Source organism: Lampetra planeri, chromosome 21, assembly GCF_965212315.1.
Source record: "Lampetra planeri chromosome 21, kcLamPlan1.2.h2, whole genome shotgun sequence".
Taxonomy (NCBI): Eukaryota; Metazoa; Chordata; class Hyperoartia; order Petromyzontiformes; family Petromyzontidae; genus Lampetra; species Lampetra planeri.
In genome coordinates this window covers 5,838,757-5,859,251 of record NC_136127.1, presented here as the reverse complement: position 1 = coordinate 5,859,251, position 20,495 = coordinate 5,838,757, and the positions used below count along the sequence as shown (strand labels likewise).

Below are 20,495 nucleotides of genomic sequence, written 5' to 3'. Positions count from 1 at the left end.
GGAAGTTGTACGAAGAAGGCGGATATAGTCCAGTTTGTTTTCCAGCGAGCGTACGTTGGCCAGTGTGATGGTAGGGATAGCCGGCCGGTGAGGGCTAGCCGCTCGCCTAGCCTCGATACCTCCGCGCTTTCCCCTCTTCTGCTTCCTCATACACCGCCTGTGGCGCTTCCACTGTAGGCTGGTTGCAGTAGTGGGGGTCGGTGGTAGAGCAGGCCTCTGGAGCAGACTGCAGTCGCGTAGCTCTTCCGCGTCTGCTGGGTTCATATCCATGAGTGTGGTTCTGCCGATGGCGAGCAGAAATTCGCGAGAGTATGTGCGCCTTACGTTTAATCGACGTGATGATGACGAACAAATGCACGTAGATGGATAACACAAAAAACATAAAAACACCGATCTGATGGGAGAGAGAGGAGCCGCTGCATGTGTACGCGCCGTCATCTTCCGTTACTAGTGGTACACAAGCACAAAAACCCCAAAAAACTAAACGCATTCGTTAAAAACACTGCCTGAGAATGAAAAAGATATAGGAGGCGACGTTTGAAACAGACGGCCCTTTTTCACATCAGTTTTTTTTATAAATGTTGTGCTGTGTAGTGTCATGTCACGGCCACATGCCTTAAGGGAGTAGAGCCTCTCCAGGTTGACCCCGTAGCACTTGTTGAGCGTGGCTTGCGCCGACACCAGGCGGTCGTGGGCATCGGGCAGCGCGTCGAGGCTCTGCAGGCGAAGGTAGGCCCACACCACGTCGAGGCACAGCACCGCAAAGTTATCTACGGCCGACAGCAGCTCCGAGCGGCACTGCCTGAGAAACAACAACAACGCTTCTTTTTTTCAGCATGTTTTTTTACACTGCCTGGCCAAGTGCTGTAAGCAAGCACTTGTTATTACAACTGACACAGCACAAGGAGGTAACAATACTGCACGTGGCCTGCATCTGCAGTTGACAATTTGCATTCGCTCATTTTGATAACATCGAGTTTCCAGAGAGAGTTGGACAACAACAAAAAAACACAGACGTGTCACTAGGATTGTACGTATGTATGCCGAACTTCTTTCATACCGTAGGTAGCCAACCGTGCTAATCGGTGGTGCAATTTTAGTGAAGCAAGGTGCCAAGGTTTCCCACGATCTAATGAAGCTACACAAGAGGGAATGATCTATATCTGCTTGCATGGCTGTGGGTGGCGGACAATCGCACTTGAACTCCCGGTCGGCGTCCAGCAGGAGCAGCAGGGCAGATGAATGCTCCCCCCGCTTCAGCATCGCACGGCCCTTCTCGTGCAGCGACATGGCCAGCATGAGAGCCTGCACACAGCCACATCACACATACAACAACGACGATATAAAACAACCATTAATATTCCATGTGGATCACGACCATTCACCCAAATACAATCAAGCAAAACAAATAACATGATTTAGCATGAAGAGAATTGGCAAAATATTCCGAATGCAAGGACCCGTTTGAAAGAAACTTGTAAGATCCTTTGAAGCGTTCTTGGATTTTTCATGTACTGGGATATTACAAACTACTGGGACAAGTACTGTTATAGAGCATCTATTAAAACCAAATAGCAAATACTTGCATTTGTTATGTCATACAATTTTGATATCATATCAGCTACTGATTTTTAAGTGAAATCAGCTTTGGGGAAAGGTGGACAAAGTTCAGATACCACATGTTATCTCTTTTTATTTCCAGGAATTAAACCTGGTTCAACAGGATTGTAGCACATTATTGTGACAATTACACCACCACTCTCATATACTCACACACAACTGATGATAATGCACCAATCATACTCACAATACATGATTATTTGCAGATGCAAGATGAAGCTCAACAGCAACTCTAAGACCCTTCTCTCTGAGTGATTACTTTACCTTTTTCTCTTGCTGGGGGATTTGAATGGGGTTCCCCTTTTGATCAGCAATCTGCAGATATGGTGTGTTGGCTGGAGCTTCTGAGTCATCATCTGAGCATGCACGCACACGCGCACAGCAGATATAACATGGTTCAGGACGTGGTGTTAATGGAATCACATTACAGCGAACAAGGTCACATTCTGATCCATGACTATGATCTGATAATAGGTAATGAAGTGTGCTAGTTCATGTCGCGCGATTAATTTTGTAAGGAATGTGGGCGAGCATGAGTCACCACTGAAAACACTGCTGCTTACAATCTGAATTACCTTAATTAAAATTCAATAAGTAATGAAATCCACTTGTTGTCTTTTTACAATTGGAAGATAAGTAAAAGAGTGCATTATTGCCAAATGGATAAGTTGGTTGTAAAAGCTTAAAAAAATGTACATACATTTTTTTTTTACTTTACACAAATACTGAATATATTGTAATACCAGCATACAAACCTGCATACACTTTCGAACTATATTAGGAAATAGCAGCCTCTTTACAAAATGGGGTCACAGTTTACATTAAAATATTAAGCTGTCAAAGCTCACTGAATAATCTACAGCACGCTTTGACTTCCTGAGTGCATGCCCAACCGACGTTTAATTGCCACTCGCCTTGAGCCATATATTCATTCAAATGGATTGAAAATTAAGGAAATGTGTGGAATTTCTGTTATCACCCAAAGCTCAAATCAGGCCATCCCCAACTGTGGACGTAGGACTGCTTTCCTAGTCTGACAGTGGTTCGTGGATTACAAGTTTATCTTTGAAATACTGGATGCGGAACGGTGGTGAAGCGGTTAGTGCGCTGGGCTACGAACCCGGCGACCCGGGTTCGTTTCCCGCTCATGTATACCAACACCAATGACGATTATCTGAACCGGTCCTGGACCTCCCCCCCCCCAGGACGATTCAGCCTCAAATTAATAGCTGGTGCAGTGTGTACGAACATCGCCAGTGGGGAGACAAAGGCGGTCGGGCGTGGTGCTGGTCAACCCACCCCCTCGTGTATTGTGCCAGCCTTCATAGGTGCTGCTAACAGCACTTGCCCAACAGTATGCTAAGACTATGCGGGGGATATGTCTTGTTTTTGAAATACTGGGTTAATTCAGGGGTGGAGTGATCTGGCAAACCTATTTTCTTAACAAAATCCTGTTATTTCCATGAAGACAAAACCTGAGCCTGGTAATAGTTTGTATTATTTATAGTGAAACCATTGAAAAATATCGCAGGCTAATTTTTGAAACACGCAATCCAATGCTATGGAATTTACTGTTTAGTGGGAGTATGAAAACCTGGACTACCTGGTGCATGGCATTCATGAACTGCGAGGAGATGCAACGAACAATAAGTCAATGTTGCTTTGCATGTAGTTACATTTTTAAGTTTCGGGAATGCGATTATCAACCAAAATGACAATTTTCAGGGGTCCACGAAACACCCCCAAATTATATTAGGACATGGTATATTCACCCAGATTGTTATGAAAACACACTGCAGCGAGTCTTAAAAGTGCCCAGTCTATGGCAACAGTACCTATGTCGGCCAGAAGCTGTGCACCCTGCCGTGTTCGCGCCAGCCTCAGCTGCTGCTCCTCGCTCTCATGAGCCTGGCGCTCCGTCAGCATTAAAGGCACAACCATGATCTGGGCGGCAGGGCGAACACCTTGCTCCTGCAGACTCCGGCCTGCAACCACACATACCGCACGTACACAGCACACATACCACAACTATAGCCACTGCACAGCGATGACACGAAATGGCATGGCATCGTACCGCCTTAAATGCAGAATTGTTACCGACTGCCAATCGGCATAGACCTAAATAACCCCACCTTGGTCCAGTTTTACACATCCATTAATCATACAACATATACAATGACTTTGTTGCCCAATTCACTCATGAGTTGTTTTGCACATGAATGACCAACACAATCGGAGTATGTGTATTCGTTATTCTGTCTTACCGTCTTCTATGATGCGCCCAGCGGATATAAGCTTGAGGTTGACAGAAGGGATATCGCACAGCTGGCCTATTCTGTATGCGAGGGTAAGATGTGATGGGAGAATATACAAAAATGCAATGTTAATGGTTTAATGATTTTTACCAAGCATAATTAGAATTGCAAATGTGACATATAATGCTCATTGAACAAAAAAAGAAAATCATAAAGGGAATGACCAAGTGTGATGTATCCTGAACTGTGACTGCATTCATTAGACCTCCTTTGCCAGTACAAAAATATAATAATAGGGTTTTTCCCATTTTTTCTGGCAACAAAACTGAAACCTTTTTTATAAGGAATCATGTGTGCATTAACCACAATACTTGTGGTCAAAATGCAAACAAAAAACACACTGATAATATATGCATTTTCTTTGAAACTGATTGATCCACACCAGAGATGGCTTTCTTTGGTGTGGACCAATCAGTTTCAAGGACAATGCATATATTACCAGAGTGTGTTTTTTGTTTGCATTTTGACCACAAGTATTGTGGTTAATGTACACATGATTCCTGATAAAAAAAAGGTTTCAGTTCTGTTGCCAGAAAAAAGGGGAGAAACCCTATTATATTGTGACTGCACTGCCTTCTGCATGTCACAGCTCAAAAGTGCACGTGAAGTGACCGAGCGCAGTGCTGCAAAAGCTCACGTTGCCTTGAGCTGCTGGCCTGTGATGTCGAGTCTCGTTTCGAGTGACCCCGTCTCAAGTCGGCCTCCCTAATAAACAAACCACAGCATGTCATCTTCACTGTCATCGTCACCATCTGTCCTCGTGATACTGTAGCATGTCAATTGAAGATATATTTCAACTGGAGCAGGATTGTGGTTATCATTTGTTAGGCAATATATGTGCTAACATTTGCACAGCATCTACTATGATGAGCAATGTAGCACACATATTGTGTCTATTTATCGGAGTCCTTCAGACTTATGACCAGTTCACCGAACAAAATAGTTGGAGGAAAACAACTGGAAAATAATGGGATTATGTATATCTTTGGAAATAATTGAAAGCAGACTGAGATGAGTGATGGCAAAGAGGCGAATAAAGGCGTATAGGAGTGCTTTTGGAAAATTGTATTTGACGATGAAAAGCAGTATGCCCATTTGCCCAAAAACACACATTTTAAATCAGTGCACATTACCTGCCATGACATATGGATAAGAAACATGGAAGCTGACAAGTACAATGGAAATATTAAAAGTACGCAAAAAAATATTATGCATCCTAGAATTTACACTGCATGGCAGATAGAGGAAAACATAATCAACTAGACAATGAATGCAAATTAGAGACATCATATCGGCTTTTAAAACATTTGGAACGATACATCACTAGAAAACATGATGGCTTATGGATGACAATGGTGAAGGGATGACAGCTGAAGGAGATATGTGATCAAGAGGGACATCACAAAGATGGAGTGATGAGACTAAATCATGTGCAAGATGAATTGTGGCATTGCAAGACTGACAGAAGTTAGGCCTTGAGGCCTTTATCCACCAGTCGATAGATCACGGTTGCAGCAATGATGTCCCAACAAATATTCTCATGAGTAGTTTATTCTTAGCCTTACCGTACAAATCCAGTTATTTTTAACTCCATGACTTTCATACCATCACCGCTGCTCATGCCTTGCATTATGCAATATGACAGTAAGTGAGCAACGTAAATAATTAAACGCCTCGACCATCTCCGCACGTCGATTAAATCTTGAAATTTTACTTCTAGTGTTCAGTTACGGTGGTTGTAGCTCTACACTGAGAGAAAAATAATCCATATTCACTGGAAATTTGGAAATGATGTCCTTGCCCTACACTTTGCTCTGTGCCACGTTTTTCCGATCTGCTCTTTTCCCTGTGCTGCAATGTGCGCGTTAATAACCCCAGGTCTGGCCATGCGGTATCGGAGAGTGGCGAGGCCGGACTGCTTGAAGGCTGCCTGCTCGTGGAGCCTCCGCAGGGCATGCAAGCGCAGCGTCTCCAGGCTTCCCAGCACCATTGACAGCTCCGCACTCAGCTCAGAGCTGTACCGTGCTCCCAGCTCCTGCCAAACACCCGGCATGCACAAATACACACAACAAGAACCACACACACGCAGAGGAGTGTATCAGTTATTAATGGAGCAGTGCACTACACAGCACGTAAATACCAAAAATAGAACATGTTAAAAGTATAAGGTCTACATTGTCAACAGAGATAAGTGCAGCCAAATATCCCTTGTATTTGTTGTAATGTAGCTTTATGCTCCCACATCTATGCTCCACACCATCACCAATCCACACTGACTATTGTGGATATGTGTGGTATAATAACCACTATGATATTCGCGCCATGTAGAAGCCCTCATCCAGTAATCTTCTGACAAAGTATCCGTATATGTAAACAAATGTATGGCTTTCCATGGTCCGTATTTAATGATAATTCTCAAGGATTCGAAAAAATATGACCTCTTGCTGTATTAAGAATATCAGTGTCGAGGAATGCAACTGAGACATTTGCCGACCTTGAATGAAATGCAATGTAAACCAGAACTGCGGTGTGTGGAGCAGTACAGCGCAATTACCTCCAAGGCAGCACCAGCTCCTCCACTCTCAGTGTAAGGCTCAAGCCACAGCTTCACCCCGTCCCTCCTCAGAGCATCCCGCACACGCACCTGCAAGTGCTCCTCCAGGAGAGAGCCTGCCTCCATCTGTGGAACTGGACAGGGGCAAGGCAATGCAATGTTTACATTTTGATTTTAATAGAAAAAAAAACAAGGGGGTGCCGGAGTGGCTCAGAGATCAAAGCGTTGAGCGGGCACTGCCGAGATCTTGGGTTGGAATCTTGACAGTCGTCTACGATTAAACTGGGTGCTCGGGTGTAGTGAGTTGATGGTCTCAGCACGGTCACCAATGACTGCACAAAGAATACCATCTTACATTTGATTTTCCACTTAATTTGGCATATACAGGGCCACTCACACCCCAAATGGGCACCCCCAATTGTGAGGCTGATGGTGCCTCCTGCACATTTTTTTGGTATAAGTCATGAGAAAAATTGCTTCAGTGAGGCACGCTGGTCTGTGAGATTTTTAAAAAGAATTCTTCTTTAACGACGTGATATTCAGAGCAAAATTGTAACAAAAATGTATGGTAAAAAAACGCAAAACATTTCCAGTGAAGTGTGGACCATATTTATGTTTACATGAACATTCAATTAACAAAAAACAAAATATGTATACGGGCGATAAGTTTATGAAGTAATATATCAAACATAAATAGTAGACAATTACACATTTAGGGAGTCCATGCAAAAGCATGACCCTACAAGAATAGGAAAATGGGTTTAGCTCAAGGGAAGAACAAAGTAATGGAACCATCACAAGGAATCGCTGAAGTTTTTGACAAGTTTGAAAGGGCAGTCTAAAGTGCATCATAAAAACAACCAGTCAGCCCAACACATAACATCTGGTGAAACCTTTCACAAAGGACAGGCAACTGTGAAAACAGGGCAGCACGAGGCGGTGTTACAAATGCAGGGGGTACAAGTGTGGTGACGGTTGCTGCTATTAGTTCAACCTTGCGAAACATTATTTCCACATTGTTTGGGGTTAATCAAATCTTAAAATTGATGCTGCATTACGGGAAAAGGAAATATGGTTTGGTGCTTTAGAGTTCGAATCGTTGCCAAATACCATGTAGGTTCAAGGTTTGGGTTTATAAAATATCTCAAATGAAAATTCATCTTCACTTGCGTGACTTTAAATGACACACCAAAAGGGTGAAAATTGTGTTTTATGCAAACATCCAGAATCCAATTCTATGAAGCATTTGTTTTAGGAGCCGTCCATAAATGACGTCACGCACCTAGGGGGGGGGGGGTCAGACATTTGTGACGATGTGTGACGAGGTGGGGGGGGGGTTGAGAAATGTGACGTCACATCAAAATGCGAAACTTTAAATATAGAATTGTTATAACACTCCTACAACATCAGTGCAGCGCCACATTAAATACGCACTACAATGACAATAGTTTAAAGCGATTTGAAGCATGTTTGATTTTTTTTTGGGGGGGGGGGAGCTGTGACGTAATATTTGAGGGGGGTCTAACTTTTTGTGACGCCGTGTGACGAGGGGAGGGGGAGTCAAAAATCGTCCAAAATCACGTGACGTCATTTATGGACGGCCCCTTAGTCCAGCGTGAAGTGTGGGTCACATAACCCACAGAACCCTCATCCAGCAGTGGACTGACACACGGTTCTGTACACGTACTGCTTTAAATGACCAAACCACGTCGTACGTTCCCAGAAGCCGCGCAGAGTTGAGTGTCACACTGGGAGGGATAAACACCCATCAGGCATAACCTGTAATATTGTTATAGGATGCGGGGCTACTTGGGGGATGGCAGCAAAGGGCACGACTGTAACCAGCAATGTTGACCTGTGCTTCAATGCTCCCCCGTATATAGTCTTCTGCTGATGATAGCAAAAACAAGATGAGGTTTTGCGTAGAATTCGGAGCCAAATATTCGACGGGGTTTGAGTGAATTACAATGCGAATCGTTGATGGTTTTGACATTACATTTATAATCGCTTGACTGCAAGTCTCTATGACAGATAAAATTTGAGACAATTCGTCTATTAAAGTTCTTAGATGAATATATAAGAACGTTATAAACTAAACATTACATTTCCTCATGAAAAATTGTTTTGCAATTCCAAATGCAACATCGAAAATACAACAGCGACCACTAATAGCCTCCCCACACACACAACACAAACACGACACTGAAGCCGTTCACAGCCACAATACAGAACTACCACGATTAGCATTATTGTTGACAACGCAGTTAAGCATTATAAGCGCCGTGTTATTGTACGACACGGTTACATTTAAATTATATTAGGGTCGCACTGTACGTACAGTGACGAGTCACGCAATTGTGTACGTGAGTCGCCATCTGCGCTCAAGCGCAAACTGCGACACGCGACATTTGCGCTCCCGTATCGCAAATAAATCTCCTATCATTCGCACGTCACAAATCACAAGAACCGACGATTTAAGCGACGCTTATTTTTATATTTTTTTAAAACTTGCGGTACCTTGTTTTGTGCGCGTGTGAGCGAAATATCGACCCGGAGCTGAGCGCACGTGGACAGTGCGCACGCTGAAATTTGCATATTCATGAGTAGGCGGGGCCTCGCTCTGCTATCCGGCCAATCACAGCTCGGCGGCAGTTGTGACACGCCCCTTATTAGCATGGTGATTGGCAGCGTGTTTTTGTTTCTCTCGTATTGAACATTCAAGTTCAATTTCGATTTAAAGCTTTCGTGACTGCAGGGATTCATTTTCTTGGTTCTTTTGGTAAAGTCACGTAGAAGGGAAATAATAAAATAATAAAAATTAAACATAATAAAATACAATTCTCACGACGTTTCACCTGAGGACGGCTGCTTGCGTTGTGGCCGAAACGTCGTGAGAATTGTATTTTATTATGTTTTATTTTTATTATTTCCCTTCTACGTGACTTTACCGAAAGAACCAAGAAGATTCAAGTTAATTTATTAGGTATAGCCCTGTGAGCCATTCGGCTCTTGAATCGGGTGCAACCGCAACAAACAAAAAACAAAAACATGAACAAGAAAACATATTAAAGTGAATATGTGACTAAGTGCAAACAGAAAATCCAAGAAAAGACAGCAAAATATTGCAGAAAAAGTACCGTACACCAACGCTGTGTGCAGAAATCCCAGTGGGATGCAAGTCAAACAACAACCACAAGACAACTTAGATTAAGGCCATCAGTCTTACTCCGTACTACAACAAACAAACATGGCCAAACCAAAAAACGTTTCGAAATCACCAAAATAAAGCCATGAAAGCAATAAAACAGTGACGGAATTTTCACAATAAACGACATAAACAACATGTACTACCAAAACCCTGCAGCCATAGCTGGCTTCGTATATCTGTAAACCGCCTAATCAATCTTATTACAGATCAATTCAGGATCTTATTGGTGACCCCGTACCCCTTATAGACCTCAACGTTCATCCTACAAAGTCCCATCACAAGGGAGAAACACAAACAAATATTGTAGATACAAATGTTTGGGGGCCGTCCATAAATGACGTCACGCACCTAGGTGGGGTGGGTCAGACATTTTTGAGAAATGTGACGTCACGCGATTTTGGACGATTTTTGACCCCCCCCCCCTCGTCACGCGGCGTCACAAAAAGTCAGACCCCCCCTCAAATATGACGTCACAAAGCTCCCCCCCCCCAAAAAAAAAACATGCTTCATATCGCTTTAAACTATTGTCATTCTAGTGCGTATTTAATGTGGCGCTGCACTCTGATGTTGTAGGAGAAAACATCTATTAAAAAGTCATTTAATTAAGTAGAACGTGTTGTCTATATTTTGTTAAAGTTGCGCATTTTGATGTGACGTCATATTTCTCAACTCCCCCCCCCCCCCCTCTAGGTGCGTGACCCTTCGGATGAAACCCCGTTGCGCCAGGCGATCCCCCGCCAGGACACTGCGTGTGTGCGCTGCGTGTGTGTGCTCAGGGTGGGGGCCAGGGGGGAGTCACGGCACTTGCAGAGTTGCTCCGAGGCCGTGGCACCACAGTATCTATAAACAGATCACCTTGCATATGCCCAACACATTTTGTATGTAACGTTATACAATTAATGTTTAGAGGTGGCCAGGTGATTCGAAAATCACAGGACTCATCTGGCACCGCTGAGATCCTAGGTTTAAATCCAGACAGTTGCCCGTGCTCTCAACCAGGTTCTCAAGTGTAGCTGAGATGATGATCTCAGCATCGTCACCAATAATTGCACTAAAACACACTCTCACACTAAATTTGGCTCTGAACTTAAATAGGCTAAATTCTAGTGGGTAGGAAAATGCTGCAATACTTTGTGGACCATAGTTCACTTAAATAATCTGAGGTAGTGCTGTGATATCCTCTTCTGTGGGACGTTCTTTAACCCAAATAATTACACTGCTCTGTTGAGAGATGCAAATGAATACCTCTTATGACATGACACCAATAGTATGATCAGGATAACATCGGTGTGAAATTATACAAATTAAAACATGAGCAATTTAGGCTTAAAATGCATCTGCATATTTTTAAAAAAATTACAACATTGTTACTTCTTGTTTCGTTCTGTAGCTTTGAGAATTAAATAATGCACCACGATCTAAGCTTGGTTTATTCAGCCTGGACCGCTTCACTGAAGTGTTCTCTTTGAGTTGTGCACAACTGTGGCACGTTGCTGACAGCCTACCCAGCCTCTTATACTCCTTGTCTTTCCGTACTGGCAAAGAATGAACAAATAAATCAATTAACAAATGCCAGACCATCGTTTGCTCAGAGAATTTGAAACTTAATTTAATGTTTGGTATGCACACATATACGGTACTTTACAGTGTCATTATTCATCATCATCACGATCCATGGGCAGATAGCCCGTCGGTATCCAATGCACATTTCGTCATTTGTTTCCACTTTCCTATCTCTTGTGCCAATATGCTCAAGTAGTGCACACTTTTCTGACACCAATCTCTTATGATGTCGTCGTCAAGCCATTCTCCGTGAGGTCTTCCTTTCTTCTGGTTCCCTCCATTTTTCCAGACAACACACTTGAAACGTTCCTGTTGTTGTCCATTCTCTATGTGTCGAAACAGTGCCAATTTACTTCTCGTCACTGCCTGCATAAGGTCTTCTTCTCTGTGCAACCTTTTTCTTACTTCTACGTTGGTCACTCTTTGGGTCCAGTTTAGATGCAGTATGCTCCTAATTATTGTACCCCAAAATTACAAAAAAAAATGATGATTCATTGCAATCATTGTCTCCTACTGCGAAAATTGGGTAGGACCATCCTCAAAAAAGTCATGGAACTTATTGACAGTTTCCTGGATAAACAAGCATAATAATTAAAGACTATATTTTGTTTTGTCTTGTTATATATGTTCACGATTGATTAAAATTATAAGACTACGTTACACTGCGCAAACACTATATATCATTCAATATTCAAAAGTTTATTTTTTAATGAACATTAAACAAATGTATAACTTTATCACGAGTAAAATAAAAATGTACATTTTATTTTGAGAACAGCATTATTGATTAATAAAATCAGTCAGCTTTCACACATACGTTATATATACGGCCCAATTTGCCAAACCCCACTCTCTGCTTAAAACACTTCACCAGAGATATCCGCAGGTGCCTTCGCGCGGGGAATAGAAAACTGACAAGACCCACAGCTCCTTAATGAGGCTGAACATCGGGTGGCCTGAAGCGTGCGGGACACAGCCATTCATTAATTAAGTTCAAGTTCATTTATTAGGTATAGCCATGTGAGCCATTCGGCTCTTGAATCGGGTGCAACCGCAACAAACAAAAAACAAAAACATGAACCAAAAAAACATCTTAAAGTGAATATGTGACTGAGTGCAAACAGAAAATACAAGAAAAGACAGCAAAATATTGCAGAAAAAACACCGTACACCAACGCTGTGTGCAAAAATCCCAGTGGGATGCAAGTTAAACAACAACTACAACAACCACAAGACAACTTAGATTAAGGCCATCAGTCTAACTCTATACTACAACAACACAAACATGGCCAAACCAATACACTTTTCGAAATCACCAAAATAAAGCCATGAAAGCAATGAAACAGTGATCATAGGAACTGTGACGGAATTTTCACAATAAATGGCATAAACAACATGTGCCGGAGGGGGAACTCAACCACTGACACTGAAAATGCAACGAGATGACACGGCTGGAAGACAGTGGGCACAGGAATACTTTAACGAGTCGAGGCAACTGGAAGCCTTCCTGAGAGGGGTGTTGCCAACTTTAGCCAGGTTTTTGCGATGCCGAGCGATTCATTTTCGTCTTAGTGACTTGCGACAAAGTTAAACACCTTCTGGGATGATCGCATTTATTGCAGATTTGAGGGCGATTGATTATTGGTGCGTATTAAGGGTTAACGAATTAGTTTACTACGTGTAATATGGAATAAATGGTCGAGTAATATTGTTCAAAATTACTTTAGAAGTTCTACTTAAGTACATCTAGTGACTTTTTAAGGTTCGTTTGGTGACTTTTATCTTTAAGGAATTGGTGACACTGCCTGATAGCAGCTGCTGAATTCGGCCCACGTCTCCTGAAAAAAGAACCAGGCCATAACCATACACAGCCTGCCAGGCTTCACATCACAAACAGATGTGTCCTGCTAGTGTACTTCATCATACACAGTCACAGCATGCAAGGGTTATGAGAGAAGGATGTTATTCAATAAGATTCATCACCTGCGGATACCCTTAAGAGAATCGAGCGTGGGTGCTAGCCTTTGGGAACTGAGCTTTCTTGAGGTGACTGCAAAAATATGCATGGGCTTATTTCACTGACGTTCAACCCTGGTATAGCAGAGAATAGCTGGTAGTGAAGATTTGTGTTCATATGTCATCTGTTGTCTCAGTTTCCATTATGAGTTACCACTTTAAAAGTGATGGTGTAAATAACATTATAATGATGGCAATGAATGCCATCATGGAGACATGCATGCTTGGAACGATACTGAGAGACAGAAACAATAACGCATGGATCAGGGAGAAAACACAAATCATATACGACATACTCTTTGGTTCTTTCGGTAAAGTCACGTAGGCATAAAATAAAATAAAACAGATCACGATGTTTCGGGCGCAACACAAGCGTGACTTTACCGAAAGAACCAAGGAGTATAGATTCCTGCAGTCACGAAAGCTTCAAATCATCATAGACAACATATTAACATATTGACAATTAAGAAGAGTAAATGACCTCAAACAAGAGACATTGCTCGACAGAAGGATGGCAGATGGGAGAGACTTTAGCAAATTGTGTGTTTGCAACGAAGAAGGGCCAATTCCTCAAATGTCGTAGATCCTCTATATATTTTTTCTTTAAGGCAGTTTTTGACGAACGTGTAGAGTTTTTTTTATTGTGCTTGTGCACCATTGCTAATGCAGCATCATCATATTATTTGCTCAAGATGGAAGAGACTCGCGATGGAATTCCAGCCAAAAGAGTGAATCGAGCTAAGAGGACGACGACTGTGGAGATGGAGTAATGAGATATGTGCAGGAGTGAGATGGATCGTAGCAGCACTGGACTATGACGGATGGTGACTGCATTAGGGAGGCTTTCATCAAGCAGCGGATAGACAAAGGCTAATGATGATGAATGTCAGCATTAGTTATAATTCCAGCATTGGGTTTATAATAGCTGTATTAATATTGGAAGCACATGTAATGGTTAAAACAACTCCTATTTGAATGTCAACGTCATCTCTTGCAATGCGACATACTAAGTGGGCTGGAAGCAGCCTCTTACCGAAATGGTGAAATTGAGGATATTTTTGGAGCAGCTCAGCAAGGGGGGGGCGCCATGGACAACTCGTTCCATCCTCACCCTCTCCTCCAGCTGCTCCATGTGCTTGTGTATCTGGGGCGGGGGGGGGGGCAAAGTAAGCATAGCTCATACCCATCCGTGGGCCAATGGGTACAGACTGCATACGTTGGCACATTGCACGTCGATAATGCAACTTGCTTTCGTGAAAATGTTCCCAACCACACGTGGCGCTTGGACGCGCACGCAACAGCACCTCCAAGCGTTCTGTATGCACACGAGCGTGGCTGCACACTGTGACTTGATTTATGCAGGATACTTGATCAGTTGGCTGCAAATCAGTCTTTTCCCCAAAGAACTCCGTGTTCAGCCTGGGGGCAATGAGGGCACTGATAATAATTGGTGTCCCCTGTAAAATAAAAAAAATAGCAGGAGCAGTGGGGGGGGGTGTCATCATTGCCTCTCTGATATTAACCAGCAGAAATTGGTTCCTTCCACTTGAGGGTGAAGCTTCACCTGTGCCAAGGCCTTGAATATATTATAACAAGGCAAAGATAGGACCACTATCTAGATTGCACCGTGGATATGTGCTAATCACACAGCAAAGTAAAATAGGCATGTAAAAAAATAGTGATTTACCATGTTATTCGATGAAGTGTAACAATTTTGGTCACAATTTGAAACAAATCTTATTTGTTTTTATTGTTCCTCTCGTTGGGTTATTTAGTTAATTTTGTCTCATTCTCTGGATTAGTTTAAATTACATAATAATGGTCTAAATTACATCATAATATAGACCATGGAAATTAAAAGTGCCTCCTACTATATCTATGGGTACACTTACTGAAGAAGCTCAAAGCAGTTGAAGTGAAATGTCGTAAATTGGTGTTAAATTCAGTCATGAACTTTCTTAAGCCACCAGTGAGCTTTATTGTTCAGAATTTCTTAAACCTTTGCACCGTGAGTAGCCAACAAGACAATCTTGTTGGGTGGTAGATGGTATATATATATAAAACTAATCCATTGCTTAACCCAAAAATAAATTTGAATCATTGTCTTGGCTACCACAACCTACGTTTTAAGTATACAACATTTCATTATTGATTTATCATACTGTATTCGTTTTTTTCTCCAAATGGTGCTAACGGCGTCATGTCACAGGAAATCAATTTAATTTTCATTTGCAATGTCGCGGCTAGCAGAGATCGGCCACGGAAGAAGATGCTACAGAACAACAACGACTCAAGGGACTTCATGAGGCCTCGTTAGCCGCACAATAATTTCCTGCGAGGCTTGTTCTTTGAATGTCAATTAAACGTATATTTAACATCTCAGAGCTAGAATCCGTCAATTAAGTGGAAAAAAAAACTCATTTCAGAGGTGTTTTTTGGCGCATTCATCGGTGACTGGACTGAGAATGTCGACTTGTCACGCTACACTTAACTAGGGGTGGCTGCCCGGATATATAACCAGGATGTCAGTATTGTCAGTTCAGTGCTCTAACCCCTGAGCCGTCATGCCACCTCTAAAATGTTATTTTTAAGTTTTCCATATGTAGATGAATGTCGAAGAGCCCTGGGAATTTAGCAATGCCTCTTACCACCGGCAATCACCGATGACCGGGTGTAACCGTTTGTGTTGACGTGTTTGAGTGTGCATTCCAACATGCACATGTATACAAGAGGTGACACAAACGTTTGACACTCGGCCTGAGTATAATTTTCATATTTTAAAGCTGCACGCTGTTCAACAATATTGGTTCTCAAATGATAAAGTAGTGTCCTTCGATTCCATACTGCATGATAACATGTTTTAAATGCTGACATTTCCCCAAGAACGATAGGCTAATGCTGTAAAAGTCATTAACAGAAAACTGCAATTGAATACACTGGTTGAAAGAGACAGACCTTGATCAATGTGTCCACAATCGATGTGCCCCGTGCGTCAGCACCCTGACTTACGTTCACTTGGGGAGACACAACAACAGCCGCCCTCCACTGCTAAGTGGTGGTGACGTCACCACGGCGCCTGTGCCAGGCCAGGTGCACTTTGGGGTCACGTGAAGTCTCGAATGCTCGCTGACAGGAGGTCATCGGAGAGACCCAGGTACCATGGGTTAACTGACTGTTATGACTGGCAAATGCATTAGCTGTGCCCCCTTATGTGCTAACTTGCTGTATTTTATCCACCCGGTGCTCCGCTCGTTGTTGTGAGCATCGCTCCTGTTGTTGGAGGGCAACTGCCTCCAACTGCCCAAGAGCGTCCTTCACGAGCCCCCTTCATAGAGGCCGATCTTGACACAGCTGGTACAAGTCTTCAGAAAGTTCACTCAGCTCCATATCCTCCTGTACCACATTAGTCCATCTCTTTTCCAGCCCGTGTCGTGGCCGTTTAGCCCCCTTTATCCAGGAAAACATAAACTGTTTGGCCATGCGGTGGCTGGGCATGCCACCACCAACGCAGCCAGCCTTGCCTTCCGGAGGAGCTCACTGATGGGAATGTGTCCAGATCTTTTAATGATTTATGAACTCCTCATACAATTCAGCCTGGTTATACCCAGGATGGATTGTAGGGAGGCCAGTCTGAATGTGTTTAATCGGCGCAGATGTTCAATTTCGAGGGGTCCATGTTTCATTGACACATTAACCAGCGACACACATGCTCTTGACATCACCACTGTGGCCGTATTACGAGTAATATAGCTGTATTTGATTGCAAGCGTGTACCAACAGTGCCTCCTGGCCAATGTGTACATGCATAACCATGGGCAAATCACTGCTGTGACCGTGCAGGTCCAATCACTGACGTGCACCATGGCGGCACCTCACAACGGCTGTAGGGTTGCTAATTGCCCCTGAAATGGACTGCAGATATCGGAAAAACCATGCGGTTGAGTCCAGGAAAACATCTCTCATGTAACCTTTATCAGCCTGTGAAAGCAGGGCGAACCCCAGCGATTCGTCATTGCTACGGCTGTAATGTTGTCTCAATGTTGTCCAAGTGGACTAAGTACACTTTGGCCAACGATAACCGTCATGTCAGAAAACACAAAACACATTCATCTTCTTGGTTCTTTCGGTAAAGTCACGTAGAAGGGAAGTAATAAAATAATAAAAATAAAACATAATAAAACAATTCTCAGGACGTTTCGGCCACAACGCAAGTGGCCGAAACGTCGTGAGAATTGTTTTATTATGTTTTATTTTTATTATTTTATTACTTCCCTTCTACGTGACTTTACCGAAAGAACCAAGAAGATGAATCCCTGCAGTCACGAAAGCTTTAAATCGAAACAAAACACATTCTGCACCGCAGAATCCTGCCTGACCTTTACACAGTGGACTTCCCAGGTCCACCGATTACAGCCTGCACTCATGGAACAATTTAATTACTAACATTTATTATGGTTACATTACAGCTGAAACGAGATTGTGTCAAGCCTATAGGAACAGCATAAAGTAAGGGGTGACCTCCCATTGTACAAAGACTGATGGTACTTTGATATTCTGTTTTCGCTTGTTTACCCAGGAAAGTCTCACTGAGCCTTAGGAGGGTCTTGCAAAGTCTCACCATAGGTGACGATGTCGCTCAGTGTGTCATCCTAAATGAGTAATTTGCAGGTACATTTTCAGCATTGGGATGTTTTGGCCAATAACAGTTACGTTGTATGGGAGTAAACTGGAGAACCTGAAAGAAACCCATACAGAATAGCGGGAGAGCGTACAAACACAACAAAGAAAGGCACCCAAGTCGAACCCAGGCGCTTGTTGCTGTGAGGCATGAGTGTTACCACTGCGCCACTCCGGCCGCGCGGGGTGGTATGGGAGCCGTACAGATCAGACACCAAAGTAGGTGCAAGATCTTCTTGGTTCTTTCGGTAAAGTCACGTAGAAGGGAAGTAATAAAATAATAAAAAAGTTTTATTTTTATTATTTTATTACTTCCCTTCTACGTGACTTTACCGAAAGAACCAAGAAGATGAATCCCTGCAGTCACGAAAGCTTTAAATCGAAATTTAGGTGCAAGATGATGATTCATTTTAAGTCATACAATATTGTACCACTATCAATTTACCCTCGCAACATACATTTGTTATCAACGGACTACCACCTGGTTCTAAGCCTGTACTCTGAGTACACGCCATGCACAGCACCATTCGTCCAAACATACACACCTCGTAGACTTCACGTAATGTTGAGCCACATTTCTTTGTTTCCAGCAGGGGGATTCACAAACCAAGCTAATAATGCAGGAGTTGTTTTTTTACAAAAACATATTGGCCTCACGGATTTATTGTAGAGAGACAGATGTATGAAAGAGACTTACGGTCCGCTTAACTTTGATACTTATATTTCCCACGATATTAATGATTTTTAAATCCTTTATATTAAGTTTGCTTGCTTGCTTACGACTGTGCAAATCTTTCAGTCGTTTTTTAACCCACTTCCCGTGATCCAATCGAGCTGACATTTTCCACACAGACTCGTTGTGCGTGACAATTAATGTTCGTGAAAAAAAATTCTAAAATTGTACACTTTTTAGGACAAAAATATTATATTTAATTACCAATTGCTTAATGGTGCAATGCAATCATCTGACCCATAGGTGGCAGCCATCTCAAGCCAGATGACGAGAGGACTCTAGCCGCCACGCATATAAAGGATTTATAGTGAAAAACTTTGTTTTTACGGGTTATACTTGTTTTGCATCTGATTGGCCGGGCGTCTTCTTTACAGGCGATCATGCTGCGTTGACCAGTCCACTCAGCATAACACACCCAGCCCAGTGGTAGCCACAACCTCTCCCAGTGATGGCCATGCTCTTCTGACTGGATTGAAGTAAGTATTGGCAAAGTCTGTAGTAAACCAACCCCAATTCTCTTATTGGTCCTCTCTGATTGAGCTGCCAATCTCACACATGTAAAGCGTGGCTTTTTGAGGACCCTCTGTGAGCGTTCTGCATGAATATGCACTCATGAAAATAAGATGCTAAATTAATGTGATTCATTTTTTTGACAATTGTGGTTTGCTGTATGAAATGGTAGACTGTAAAAAAAAATACACGTACGTGTCTTTTACATTTTTACGATAACAATTTTGATGAAAAGTTTAGACTACAAGCTGGGTGTCTATGAGTATGACTGTGCTGTAATATAGTATGGTCCAATGCTTTTATTTGGCTTAAAGGTTGAAAGAGAAAATGAAGAATTCCCCTGAATGATGCCAGTGTAGGCAATGTCCTGACGAGCATTATACACTATGGACAGAATGTTAGTCCATTGTGTGTATGTGCATGGGTGTTCTTCGTGTATTGTAGGGAACTGTGGTGCACTCCGAACCGAGCGACCCGAGTGCGATTCCCACTCACGGGCAACACGAGAGCCGATTATCTGAACTGGTCCTGGGCCTCTCCTTGGTCGACTCTGCCTCAACTGAATACCTGGAGAAATGTGTAATAAGCATAACCCGTAAAAACAAAGTTTTTCACTATAAATCCTTTATATGCGTGGCGGCTAGAGTCCTCTCGTCCTCTGGCTTGAGATGGCTGCCACCTATGGGTCAGATGATTGCATTGCACCATTAAGCAATTGGTAATTAAATATAATATTTTTGTCCTAAAAAGTGTAAAATTTTTGAATTTTTTTTCACGAACATTAATTGTCACGCACAACGAGTCTGTGTGGAAAATGTCAGCTCGATTGGATCAGGGGAAGTGGGTTAAAAAACGACCGAAAGATTTGCACGGTCCTAAGCAAGCAATCAAACTTAATATAAAGGATTTAAAAATTGCCCCTCGGGAGACAAAGGCGCCCAGGCGTGATTCTGACCACCCACCCCCTTGTGTGCAGTGCTGGCCTTCATAGGTGCTCGCTAAAGACCACTTTCCCCAACAGTCTGCTGAACAGTCTGCTCAGGCAAGGATATGTTTGTCTTTCTGTGTATTTTGTCCTTAACAAATATTGGAGGGCTGCCAAACCCAAAAGATTGAGAACCCCTGACCTCATGGGCTACATTGAACAATTGAGCTTTCGCTTTTAAAGCATCTCTCCCAACTGGACATCTGTGAAAAAGAGCTTCATATCTCATCGTATTTCTACAAATATCGTATTGCCTTCAAATATTAATTTAGTGACAGGCTTAGCTAATAACCCACATATGCATCTCATGCATT

General features: G+C 42.7%; 1 protein-coding gene across 4 annotated transcripts in view; it reads right to left on the bottom strand.

Annotated features, from left to right (window-relative positions):
• Window positions 1-9,108, bottom strand: part of NUB1 (negative regulator of ubiquitin like proteins 1) — a 35,052-nt gene extending 25,944 nt beyond the window's left edge. For 3 of the 4 annotated variants that reach the window (XR_013586514.1, XM_078603826.1, XM_078603827.1), the window contains exons 1-9: window positions 9,007-9,108; window positions 6,490-6,623; window positions 5,809-5,970; window positions 4,573-4,640; window positions 3,885-3,955; window positions 3,456-3,605; window positions 1,885-1,976; window positions 1,199-1,305; window positions 616-802 (exon numbers count right to left, since the gene is read on the bottom strand). Coding sequence is in view for 3 of the 4 variants with exons in the window: in XM_078603826.1 (XP_078459952.1) it covers window positions 616-802; window positions 1,199-1,305; window positions 1,885-1,976; window positions 3,456-3,605; window positions 3,885-3,955; window positions 4,573-4,640; window positions 5,809-5,970; window positions 6,490-6,615 (963 nt within the window). In the remaining variant the exon portion in view is untranslated. The remainder of the gene's footprint in view (window positions 1-615; window positions 803-1,198; window positions 1,306-1,884; window positions 1,977-3,455; window positions 3,606-3,884; window positions 3,956-4,572; window positions 4,641-5,808; window positions 5,971-6,489; window positions 6,624-9,006) is intronic. The other variant, XM_078603828.1, reaches the window with a different exon arrangement.
• Between the last annotated feature and the right edge of the window lie 11,387 nt (window positions 9,109-20,495).